The 12,709-nt window shown below is 33.3% G+C and overlaps 1 protein-coding gene and 2 long non-coding RNA genes across 3 annotated transcripts; all 3 read left to right on the forward strand.

Moving 5' to 3' along the window:
- Positions 1-416: 416 nt before the first annotated feature.
- LOC107483816 (proline-rich receptor-like protein kinase PERK2) lies at positions 417-1,134 on the forward strand. The gene has a single exon (XM_016104434.3). It carries the CDS (start codon positions 510-512, stop codon positions 939-941), a length of 432 nt encoding a protein of 143 aa, XP_015959920.1. The 5' UTR covers positions 417-509; the 3' UTR covers positions 942-1,134.
- Positions 1,135-7,180: 6,046 nt separating this feature from the next.
- LOC110280439 (uncharacterized) lies at positions 7,181-10,924 on the forward strand. The gene is made up of 6 exons (XR_008008203.1): positions 7,181-7,235; positions 8,084-9,029; positions 9,363-9,455; positions 10,025-10,066; positions 10,313-10,400; positions 10,800-10,924. It is a non-coding gene; the product is annotated as an uncharacterized LOC110280439 (long non-coding RNA).
- Positions 10,925-11,695: 771 nt separating this feature from the next.
- Positions 11,696-12,262, forward strand: LOC107483815 (uncharacterized). The gene is made up of 3 exons (XR_008008204.1): positions 11,696-11,826; positions 11,953-12,031; positions 12,167-12,262. It is a non-coding gene; the product is annotated as an uncharacterized LOC107483815 (long non-coding RNA).
- Positions 12,263-12,709: the final 447 nt, after the last annotated feature.

A 12,709-nucleotide genomic window follows, 5' to 3' on the forward strand; every position in this document is an offset into this window, starting at 1 on the left:
AGATAAACCAACTCTTGGATCTGTGCAACCCCACTTCTTCCAAACATCCTACAAAGTACAAATTAAATAATTTTTAAATTAAACAAGAAACCAGAAAACACTTTATCCTAGTAATAATATTTTTTTATTATTATTACGTAGAATAAAGCACCAGAAGTTGGTCATCCTACGTTTGAATATTTGTGTTCATCAATAAGAATATCTCTTACAAGTTACATATAGGAAACCAACCACCTCATATCAACATCAATAAAAAACATATATAATAAAAAACGATTTATTCAAAAATAGGAAGGTGAGCTAACAAAAACAATTAGTTCTCCAAACTTGAGTTATGTTGAACAATTGAAATTAAAACATGTTATATGTGCGCATATCACACACTCTCTAGCAATCCCTATATAAGACCATGCACCATCCCTTGGCTTCTCATCCAATGCAATCATAATCCAAAAGCAAATTAAATTAACTTACACATATCTGTATCCCATTCTCAGTTCATTGAAATCATGGCATCATCATCAAGAAGATCCATCATGGCTTCATTCCTTGTTGCTCTCATCACCTTGTCAAGCATGAGCATGAGCCTAGCAGCTCGCCATCTCTTGCAAACAAGTGCAATACCGAATTTGCCCCCTGGCATCAACATTCCAACCTTGCCAAAACCAACAGTAACATTGCCACCTCTGCCCTCAATTCCAACATTGCCCTCAATTCAGGGCAACGTTCCTCCATTGCCCACCATACCATCACTGCCACAGCCATCATCATCGCTACCGAAGCCGGTGACGACTTTGCCTCCTCTTCCTGCTGGCATCCCTACCATCCCAACAACAGTCCCACAGATGAGCCTTCCACCATTGCCAAACATGCCCTCAATCCCGACCACCATTCCCTCCATTCCCTTCTTCTCCCCACCACCTTCACCTTCTGCCCATTAATTCAAATCTTTCATTTCTTGCATGCAATATGGATGGTATTCCTTACGCATGGGGCTATGCATGTGAGAGTATTAGAGTTTTATGATTGATGTTATCATTATTGGTATATCTTTGTTGTTTAATTTGGTGTAAGAAACAGTGTGTTCCTCTTTTTAATTTCATGAGTTTATTATATATTGGTATTGCTTTTGTACTTTTCTCTTATACATCATTAATTATATTTAGATTATGGCTTTATTATCATGAAATAATATATTATGATGATGCTTCTCCTTTCAACTATTCCGATATTCTTTTATGATTGAATATGCCTTCCTATATTTGCTTATGATTTATGTTTCATCATTAAATGTTTGCAATCTATATTCATTGGGTCAATTATTTTAGTGAACATCTAAATTGATTGTATTATCAAGAAATTTTAAATAAACAATTGGAAAAGTCTAGGGACCAGCAATTTTATTGCATTTTGGCCAGCATGTAATCAGTAGAGAAAGGTGAGCCATTGGATGAAATTTCACACCAATCTCACACCATCAAATCATCATTGATGGCTAGTTGATGACTACCAATCACAAATGTTGCTGTCCCCTAACATTGCTCTAAACAATTTAATTTGTTCATTAACAATTTTTTATCATCTAGAAGTCTTTAAAAATTATTCTTGTCAAGTAGAAATTTTCTTAAATTAAGAGACTCCATAAATAATAATTTTATTTTTTTCGAAATACACGAATTCAAACAAGCATTTAATTTTATTGTGCATTCTTAAAAGAAATTTTTTATAAAAAATCTATTAGAGATATAATTATTTATGTATTTTATTTTATTTATTTAAATTTTTAGAGGATGTGGTTTATGACAGAGAATGAGTCGCTAAACAGTTTTTTTTCACTTTTGTCCTACAAATTCATACTAAAAAAAATTAAGTTCAATATGACTTCAAAATATCTTTTGTATATGTATTACCTAGTATGATAGTTGTTTTGATAACGAATAGGGTGAGCCGTGAGCACGCCGGTCGAGTTAGTTCAGAATTTAAAGTGAAATTAGAATCGAACTAATTGAATTATATAATTGAATTATAATTGATTTGGTTTGGTTTTGTTCGAATTTATATTTTTTTTGTATGTGTATTCGAATTAAATCACTGATTAAAAACGAAATTGGTTGATTCGGATAATTGGATACCAACAAAACAGAAATTCATAAAAAAATAAATAAATAATGAAATTTTTATTTTAAAAATTTTGTAAGTATAATAAACATGCAACATTAATATAAATAATTCAAATATGTTAAATACTAAATACATTAAAAATTAAACACATTAAAATCCAAATATATTAAACACTAAAGACATTGAAATTCGAACATATTAAAAGATATATATTTTAAATTTTTATTTTTTATTTAATTAATATATGATTGGGTTTATAGGTTAGTTCGGGTTTCACAATCCCAAAAAGAGTTATCGGTTTGGTTCGATTTGGACCCGATTACTCATTAGTTCAAAACCAATTTAATTGATTCGGTTTGGATTCGGACAAATAATCAGGTATTCGCGATCCATGCTCACCCTAGTAAAAAATATTAAATCATGATAAGTTATACTACGTGTACACCAAAATCAGTTACTAAAGTTAGTCACCAGTATAAAATACATGCTGAAATACAAATACACATTAAAAATAAATTAAACCACACATGTATTTATATACAAATATATTGGTAACTAATTTTAGTGACTGATTTTGATATACAAATAGCATTTTTGATTCATGATACATACCGTATGAGAATGTGGCCTGCCCGTTTGAAATTAAAATTTGTTGACAATTGAATTTTTTTAAATACATAAATTTGATAAATTTTAACAAATTAAATACAATTTCGCTACGTTACTAATAGTATTTCTGCTCACTTCTGCCAACTCTTATTTATAATTGTATTTAATGAAAGTGTCTTTGTAGATGTGTCTAATAAAAATGTCTTTTTTATAGTTGTGTTTAATAAAAGTGTCTTTATAGATATATTTTCTAGACGTGTCTCTTTATATATATGTTTAAAATATGATAATTAATTACTGTTGACAATAAGTTGGCAGATAATATGTTGGTACCCTATACTTTTCCAACACTCATGATAACTCTTGCAAAGATTGTGGTTTGACAATTTAAAATGAAAATTTGTAGATGAACAAATTTGTTAAATGTGTTCGATAAATATTATCCAATATAACACACATGATGATCCTTGTGGATTGTGGCTGAACTCTTTAAATTGAAAATCTATTGATAGCTGTATTTTTGAACACATGAATTTGATCAATGTTAGCAAGTATGTAACATTATCATCCTATATGAAAAGACACACGCGACCTCTTTATGAAGGCACATTATCATGCATTCTCCTTTAAGAAACGCGCAATGCATTGTTTCAATTCTGAGAAAGTCTCCATCCGTCCATCGTCGTGCCTTGGATTAATTTAAGATGTCATTGTAAATTACTTCTTTCGCGCATAATTAAATGGAGTTCCTCTTCTAAAACTCATACATGCATCAATGTTACATCATAAAATGTTATCATAATAGCATGAATTGAATTTCCTTAATTTGTCCATCAAAACCGATCATTAAAATACAAGGATTAAGACTAATTTTTAGAGTTATCCTTTGAAGATACTATTGATTATAGAAAGATGGCAATTTTTGTAGATTCTGATGCTGCTGGATGGGAAGCCTGGATATTTGATTTCATTGTTGAGAGAAATTGATTGATCCTGAGAGGATCGTTGAATATCAGAAACAAATGTTAGAGGTTACTAGGTTAGGCGATATCTTGAATACGGCATGCCAAATAATGGAGCATAGTGTTGGGTTTTTTTTTTCTCTCTTTTGTGAGGCCCAAGCCCAATATTTTGGTGATGTATTCTTGCGCCCTAGTGTCACAACTCTAATTCAGTTTTTTGAGGTTTTTTGAGAGAGAGAGAATAGTCACCAAATGAGAGAGAAGAGGGAAAAACAGAATTCTCATTTTTGCCCAAAGCAGTATATTTCAAATGGCAGTTTCTCAGTTGTTCACCGTTAGATCAGCTTGAAATTTAAACTGCATGTTCCTATCATCTTGTTCTTCATTCTGGTCGGTGAAGATGTTGATTGGAGGTTTTCAGTAGGAGAAATTGGTTTCGCAAGAGAAAAATTAGGTTTCCCGTTTTTATACAGAGCAGCAATTTTGGAACGGCAGTTTCTCATTCTTTCACCGTTGGATCGACGTGAAATTTGAACTGTAAATTCTTCACATCTTGTTCTTCATTCTGAACGGTGGAGATTTTAATGGAGGTCTGAAGAGAGAGAAATTGGCTTCGACATCAGCTATATTTTTTTGGGTATATTTCATCTTCTTGCCTATTACTTGTAAGCTTTGGTGCATTGATGTTTTGGCTGGTTATTTGCATATTTTTGTGCTTTGTTTGAGACTCTCTTGTATCTCATTTGATTATGGTGGAGCTATTTCATTGGTCTGGACGACCCATGGTTTTTACCTCTCACATTGAGGGGGGTTTTCCACGTTAAAATCTTGGTGCGTTCTTGTTATTGCATTACTTGCTATATTTGCTTGTTATAGTTGCTGCCATATTGTGTTGTGAGCACTTCCATATTATTCTTGTGTTGGACATTTGTGTCGTTTCCGCTGCTAGGCTCTTTCATACTGGCATCAAAGCTTGTTGGTATTTTTCTAGGCTTGTGATTTTGTGAACAATGGAAGCTAATACTAATACTAGTAGGATGATCACTCTTAATGGTCCTAATTATGATTTGTGAAAGTCAAAGATGAAAGATTTGCTTTATGTCAAAAATTTTCATTAACCAGTTTTTGGTACAGAGAAGCCTAATGATAAGTCTGATGATGATTGGACTTTGTTGCATAGACAAGTCTGTGGATATATTAGGCAGTGGATTGACGATCATGTGTTGAACCATATTATTGGAGAGACACATGCTCGAACACTTTGGATTAAGCTTGAACAGTTGTATATTCGGAAAAATGGGAATAACAAGATGTTTTTGATCAAGCAGTTATTAGCTTTGAAGTATACAGATGGGACATCAATGACAGATCACTTGAATAATTTCCAAGGAATTATGAATCAGTTATCTTCCATGGGCATCAAGTTTGATGAAGAGGTTCAAGGATTGTTACTTCTTGGCTCCTTACCAGACTCGTGGGAAATTCTCAGAATGTCATTGTCCAATTCTGCTCCTGATGGTGTAATCTCTATGGATCTTGCCAAGAGCAGTGTTTTGAATGAAGAGATGAGAAGAAAGTCACAAGGTACATCGACTACACATTCAAATGTTCTTGTTTCTGAGTCTAGGGGGAGAAGCAAAAGTCGATGTCCTAAAGGTAGAGATCAAAGCAAAAGCAAGTCTCGAGGAAAGTATAAGAATATTGAGTGTCATCATTGTGGTCAAAAAGAACATGTGAAGATATTTTGCTGGCAGCTAAAAAAGGAGAAAGCCAAGGCAAGTAAAGACAAAAGCACAAATAAAGATGATGGTACCAAGGAAGACAAGGTTAATGTAACTCATGATGATTTTCTTGTTGTTGAGGAGTTTGAATATGTTAACCTTGTTGATAATAGCACTAGTTGGGTGATTGATAGCGGTGCTTCTATTCATGTTACATCTAGGAGGGATTTGTTTACGTCCTATACTCCTGGTGATTTTGGTGATGTGAAAATGGCTCATTAAGGTGTTGCAAAATGTGCTGGTGTTGGACAGGTTTGCTTAGAAACCTCCAACGGTACCAAGTTGACTTTGAAGCGTGTGAAGCATGTTCCAGATATTTGGTTGAACTTACTTTCTGTTGGTAAGTTGTGTGATGAAGACTTGGATAGCTCATTTTCTCGTGATAGCTGGAAGCTCACCAAGGGTTCCATGGTTGTTGCTAGAGGTACACGATACTCTACTCTTTATTTAACTCAAGCAAAGATTGTGAAAGATGTTGTTAATGCTGCTGAGTTTGTTGATGAAATTGATTTATGGCATAAGAGATTATGTCATATGAGTGAGAAGGGTATGAATATGTTATCCAAGAGGAATCTTTTATCTGGTTGTAAGGTTGCTTTGCAAAAGTGCAATCATTACTTTGCTGGAAAACAAAACAGGGTTTCTTTTAAGAGCCATCCACCTTCAAGGAAGCCGGAGATACTTGACTTGGTGCGTTCTGATGTATGTGGGCTGATGAAGACAAGAACACTTGGAAGGTCTATCTATTTTGTAACCTTTATTGATGATCATTCTAGGAAATTATGGGTTTACACTTTGAAGACCAAAGATCAAGTTTTGAATGTGTTCAAGCAATTTCAAACTTCTGTTGAAAGAGAAACTGGGAAGAAGTTGAAATGCATTCGTACTGACAATGGTGGTGAGTACTCAGGTCCATTTGATGCTTATTGTAAAGAGCATGGTATAAGACATCAGAAGACACTACTAGAAAACTTGTTATTACAGACAAAAATTTTCGACGAATTTTATCCCATGGAAATACAGACGAAATTTCAGAGGGATTTTTTTATCGAAAAACAAAAAAAATGGATTAGCATAAATTACAGACGGAAAAAAAAATCCGTCGATAATTCCATCGGAAAAATTAATTTTTTTCCGTAGGAACTGGTTACAGACGGAAAATCCGTCTGTAATTAAATAAACAGAATGATGCATTTTGTTAAATTATTACAGACGGAAAATCCGTCTGTAATTTAAATTTTCCGACAGTAAATATTGAGATAACCTTAATCTTATCTCTATCCACTCGATCCATTTACACTCTACTCTTGTTCCTCTCTCCGTCACCGAGTTGCTTCTTCTACTAGGGTTTTCTTTTCCGCCATTGATGGCATCACCCTAAGCTCCCGCCCCTTCTTCTCCACAGGCATTGCTCTCAAATCACTTCCATTCCCCAATTCCGCTCCGATTCCGTCGTTTCTAGGGTTCTCGTCGATCCAGGTAACATTCTTCTGTTTCTAAGATCATTGTTTCTGGATTTTCGAATGTTAGTTGCTGAGTATATTTGCAGAGAACTACGTGAGGTAGATGAAGCAAATTTACTTGATGAAGAAGGTTCTCTTGACCTTTTAAATTCAATTCGTGGATTGGCTTGAGAGATATTAGTTTTTAAATTATGAATACTAATTCTAATTCGTTTTTAAACTCCCTGTTTATTTATTTATTTGGCAGTAGTGTTTGGAAGTGCAGAAGGAGAAGGCCTTCTGTATTGGCACCACTTGGGGTAATGATCACCACATGTTTGATACAATGACTGTGATGTCTTTTACCTTCATTTTTATCCCTTTGTTCTACGATACATTACATTACAAGAATGTGTTTTGTTTTATCCCTTTAGTTTTTCTATAAATTACTTATCTTCATATTCAGTGATGTGCAGATTCTCCTTACATGGAAAGGATACTTTGTACTGTTCAATTTGTGTGTTTGTTCTATAACTTGAAAGCTTATGGTTACTTCTTAATGACAGTGTTTCTGTTTATTTGGTTGTTTGACTTGTATTAGTTTTAGATTAGTTTTCCTTTTGCTGATATATATGTCTGCCACTAATTTCTCTTTTTAATTTAGATCTACAATTGCAGTTGTCCTGAGGTGAGCAGAAAGTATCAATTTTTGGCATATTCAGAAAGGTTTTGTTATTGGAGGAACTCAAGTGAAGTTTGGAAGTTTAGAAGATCAGGGGTATAATTTTGCTCAATCTACCTGTTACATAGAGCTCGTGAACTGTGTGAAGAATATTTTCATTCTTTTTCATTTAGTTTAGAAATGCAACTCATAATTAAGTTTTATTAGTTGCTTCAAGTTTCATGTTTTAGGCCTCTTATATATATGCTTCTGATGATGGTTTTGCAATTAAAATTTTATGGAGTGGTACAATCTTCAGATTCACTTCGATGTATCAACTGTATATACATGCTTTAAGTTCACTTTAGCCCTTTATGGAGAAAAGTGTAGCAGCATATTTCTACTTGTCATTTGCTGTTTTTCATTTTATTTTTTGGTGTTGGAAAATCTTGTAAGATATGTGGCTTGTTTCATAACCATGACGAATATTCTTGCCCAATGATGAAGCTGAAGCATGGAGGGTTTGCGGCAAATATGGTGTCAACAGCACCTCTCTCTTTCTCAGCTTCTTTTCCTCCGAGCAATTTCTTCCAAGATTTTTGTCAAAGGTACATAGCTACACACACCCTTTTCATTTTCCTGGGACTCTCCCTCTCTTGTGTAATATCATTATTACTATTTGCAAACTGGAGTACCAAAAATTTAGTTCAATTTTTTCAATAGTCTGCTAATTTGAGCTGTTTTCTTGATTTATCTTAAAGTTCTGTTCAAGCAATTGATTCTATTTCCATTGCTTATTTCATCAAACAGTTCATAACATCCATTTTCAATTATTACTTCCTTTTCCAAAAATAATAAGAAAGCAAAAATAAGCTAAATTTTTTCATGAGGTATTAAATTTGGTATCTGTGGTTCAAGATCTGATCTAGCTATAAAGTTTTATGATAAACAAATTAGGAATTTGTCATCAAAATTAGCGATCCCATCCGATGAGTATTCTTTCAAATATGACTCACCAACCGTAGAAAACAGAATCAATCTATCAAGAAATGCTGCTTGCTTAGTCGTCTTTTAGTTATGCTATATATATAGTTTAATTATTTTATATGCATAATTAATACTGCATGGCTCTATGTGTTAACCAAAGACTAAAATAAAATGCTTTGAATCATAGAAACCTGATGAAGCAAGTTGAGGATCCATCAAGCACATCCTGCAGGCAGTGATTTCTGCTGTTGATGACAAGGGGAAAATAGCAACATCAGTAGCTTGTGCGTTGAATTTGCTTCTTGGTGTTCCTGAGAATAGAGAATTAGTTAATTCATCTGAAGTTCATCCTTTAGTTTGGAGATGGCTTGAGGTGTTTTTGAAGAAAATGTTTAATTGGGATCTTAGCAGCTCGAATTACAAGGATGTGAGGAAGTTTGCAATTTTACGAGGTTTATATCACAAGGTACTGCTTAAAGATTCAGCTGTAATATATAGAAATTTTTGTTAACATTTAAGAATTAAGAATTAAGATATGCTTTATGTAGGCTTTTTGTTCAAGACTATCTTAAATGTGATTGTTAAACATATATTTTAAATATTTCTAACATATGTTCATATAGATATAGATAAATGTAAATACTGAACCGTTTCTTATCTTTTATAGATTGTGGTTCTCCAATTGCTATAACATGACATTTATGTTTCATAGATTTGTAGTTTTTCTATTGCTATGATATTGAGTAGATATCTAGAGGCTTGTTTCTCTTTTATTTCTAATAGTTACTATCTTTGTTAGGTGGGGATTGAGCTTGTCCCAAAGGATTTTGATTTGGATTCTCCAACTCCCTTTCAGAAATCTGATATTGTCAGCTTGGTGCCCGTTCATAAGGTAGAGTAAAAAGAATATATATTTGAATAAAATAAGAATTTAATTCAATAAAATAAGGATTTAAAATTAGAGAAAGGACAACACGGTGAAGTAGGTCTTTTCTTGGGTCTTCTGATTGTGAGAATCCGTATTTACATATAATTGTAAAAATGTGATGGTTACCACAAATTTTTGCTAGTGCATTAGTCATGCTAAGTTTCTTGTCTCAAAATCATAAGTTGATGATGTGTCTTCCACGATAATTATAAAAGTGCAATTCATACCACAAATAAAAACACTACAAGCCTATTTCTTTGCTTCATTCATGTACTAATAATCTCCATGGATTCAAATATCGTTGAATTCAACTCTATCAAATAGGCTTTTAGCAACAAAGAGGTATAATCTTAAACCGAAAGGTTTTATATATATAGAACCACTAACACTGCTACTTCCATATTACTAATTGATAAAGTGTTTGAACTGCATAGTTATATGCATTTCACAAGATTATTATGTATTATCTTATCTAAGTATTAATCTTGTCTTTAATTTTACCACGTCTAAGTCATTGATCTTTTACTTTTTAGGATCATCTTCAAAGTGCAACTGGCGGCTTAAGACTGTTGTAGGTAAACACTAAACTTAATTAAATTTCTCTTTATAATTATTATCATCATCTCATTTTCTAGGATACTGTGGCTAGTATCTCTTATATTCAGAACAACAATCATGTTAACGTGTATCAAAAAATAAATAGTTACCAAAAATTCTTTAAAGTATGATAATTTAATCCACCATCAATAGTTTGTTTTATTTCTACTCAATAGTTAATATATAAGATAGCTTAAGAATAAGTTTTTTTTTTCATTTCGTAGGTATCTATTTTTTTTTCAATGACAAGAATAGCTACAGGGAACTTTTAGAGATTGCTGAGCAAGCAAAAAGACATGCTGAGGTTGCAAGGTAAGCTTTTACTTTAGTTCACTACACTTGTATTATATAACGTTGATTAATGATTGAATAAATGATAAATTACACTTAATTCTCTTGAGATTACACATGACCCTATAAAAATATACTAAATTAGAGATTTTGTTTGAATTGATTAACAATTTGAAGGAGTAGATTTGTTGAGCATTGAATTGAATCAGATTGGGTACATTTTGAAATGAACTCTGTTGAAAGAGTTTGTTGCATGCATTCTACCTGTTTGCTGTTTTGCCTATTTCTGGTATAAGAAAACATGCATGTGCTTTTCAGTCAAATAATGAGCCTTTCAACCTTCAAGTCCTTATGGTTATTTGTTAACATTCTCTTAAAATGCTGATTCTCTTATGCATTCTTGTTGTTCTGTCAAGCAAGGCATCTGAAGCGGTTGAGCATCATTACGTGAATGCAAGTGATCTCAACTTGTTGGAGGCACATGAAGCTGAAGCGTCCTTAGCTGGAAGGGGTGCCTACACTCTTACGGTAGAACTCACCCTTATTCAAACTGCTACCGCTAAAGTAGCAGGTACACTACTCTCTACTCTCAAAACTTGTAATAATTATATTCCTAAATTAAAATAGTATCTTTTTGTTTGTTTATAATTGTATTCACTATTCACCTACTGCACTATAAAGGTTTCTATTGATATTAGAGTATAAAGCACACGTCTCAGAAGAACAGCTGATCAAGAAAATCAAAGGTAATACATTGACTTCAAAAATTTGACACATCACGCGTGAGTTTCCTCTTTTCCCCAATAATGGCTGCATGGACCTTTTGTACCCCACTTGTTGGAATTTACAGCATCATACACCATTATCCTAGTATTTTCAAGGCTATATCTCCTCACTATATTTTCTATTTCTTTTGGAGAAATGGAAAAGCTGGTTGGCTTTTACTTGGTGGTACTGTCCTTTACATTACAGGTATGTGTGTCTTTTATCATCTTGATAATATTCATCATCATTGTCTATTGATACAGAAGTAGGAATATTATCTTTCAATTCAAGGACTTCTTTGTTTCTCGATCAATTCATATTATTATATTATCAACTTGGCATGCTCTGATTTGGCTATTGACTAAATTTTCTATATGAGAATTGTGTAAAGAAAGACTTGCAGCTTAATGTTACTGGTGGTTTCTGAAATATTTTGGATTGATTTTATTTGATTTGGATCTGAAATTTAAAGAAAGAATGAAAAAAATTTGATTTCTTTTTATTGTGTTAGGAATATGGGAAGCACAGATGCCAAGTGGAAATTGGCTGATCACCCAAAGCTGCCAAAGGGAAATTAAAGCCAATTGCTGTGGTGGTTTTGGATGGATGGGGTGAGGCCAACGCTGATCAATACAACTGTATCCACACTGCTGAAACTCCAACCATTAATTCCCTCAAAAAGGTAGATATATAGATACTACATGATATATGCACCCTTTTGTGGAATCTGAAATCTTTTTCTTTTTGCATATATTATGATATATTCATTCATATAATGATAAGATCTAAGATTGGTTCCCTTTTTCAGGGTGTATGTGTTTGCTTGATTCACTTGCTGCTCATGTATTGTTATGATTCCTAGGTTTTTGTTACCTTGTCATTAGTAGGTGAGAGGCCTTTTCTTGATTTGAAGTTTATTTAGTTGGAAATTCCAGTGTTATTGAATGTGTTGGATTTGTATGATTATTGATGAGATAGAAATAGAAATGAATGGTGGGGTTGGTTGGTTTTTGTTGTTGTAGGGTGCACCTGAAAGGTGGAGATTGGTGAGGGCTCATGGTACTGCTGTGGGACTTCCTACAGAGAATGACATGGGCAATAGTGAAGTCGATCACTTTGTTTAAAATTAGATAAAATTGTGTAAAATTTAGTATGGTTGAACAATATACTGAGGATTATAGTTGATAATATGATGAGCGGATAATTTGTATACTTTTTGGCATTGTTTTTAGTATGTTTTTAGTATGATATAGTTAGTTTTTAGTATATTTTTATTAGTTTTTAGTTAAAATTCACTTTTCTGGACTTTACTATGAATTTGTGTGTTTTTCTGTGATTTCAGGTATTTTCTGGCTGAAATTGAGGGACCTGAGCAAAAATCTGATTCAGAGACTGAAAAGGACTGCAGATGCTGTTGGATTCTGACCTCCCTGCACTCGAAGTGGATTTTCTGGAGCTACAGAAGCCCAATTGGCGCGCTCTCAACGGCGTTGGAAAGTAGACATCCTGGGCTTTCCAGAAATATATGATAGTCCATACTTTGCCCAAGATTTGATGGCCCAAAC

The sequence above is a fragment of the Arachis duranensis genome, chromosome 4 (assembly GCF_000817695.3).
Source record: "Arachis duranensis cultivar V14167 chromosome 4, aradu.V14167.gnm2.J7QH, whole genome shotgun sequence".
Classification (NCBI taxonomy): domain Eukaryota; kingdom Viridiplantae; phylum Streptophyta; class Magnoliopsida; order Fabales; family Fabaceae; genus Arachis; species Arachis duranensis.

Bases quoted from the DNA above. Each gene is read 5' to 3' on its own strand.
- LOC107483816 (XM_016104434.3), top strand. From the start codon at position 510: ATGGCATCATCATCAAGAAGATCCATCATGGCTTCATTCCTTGTTGCT.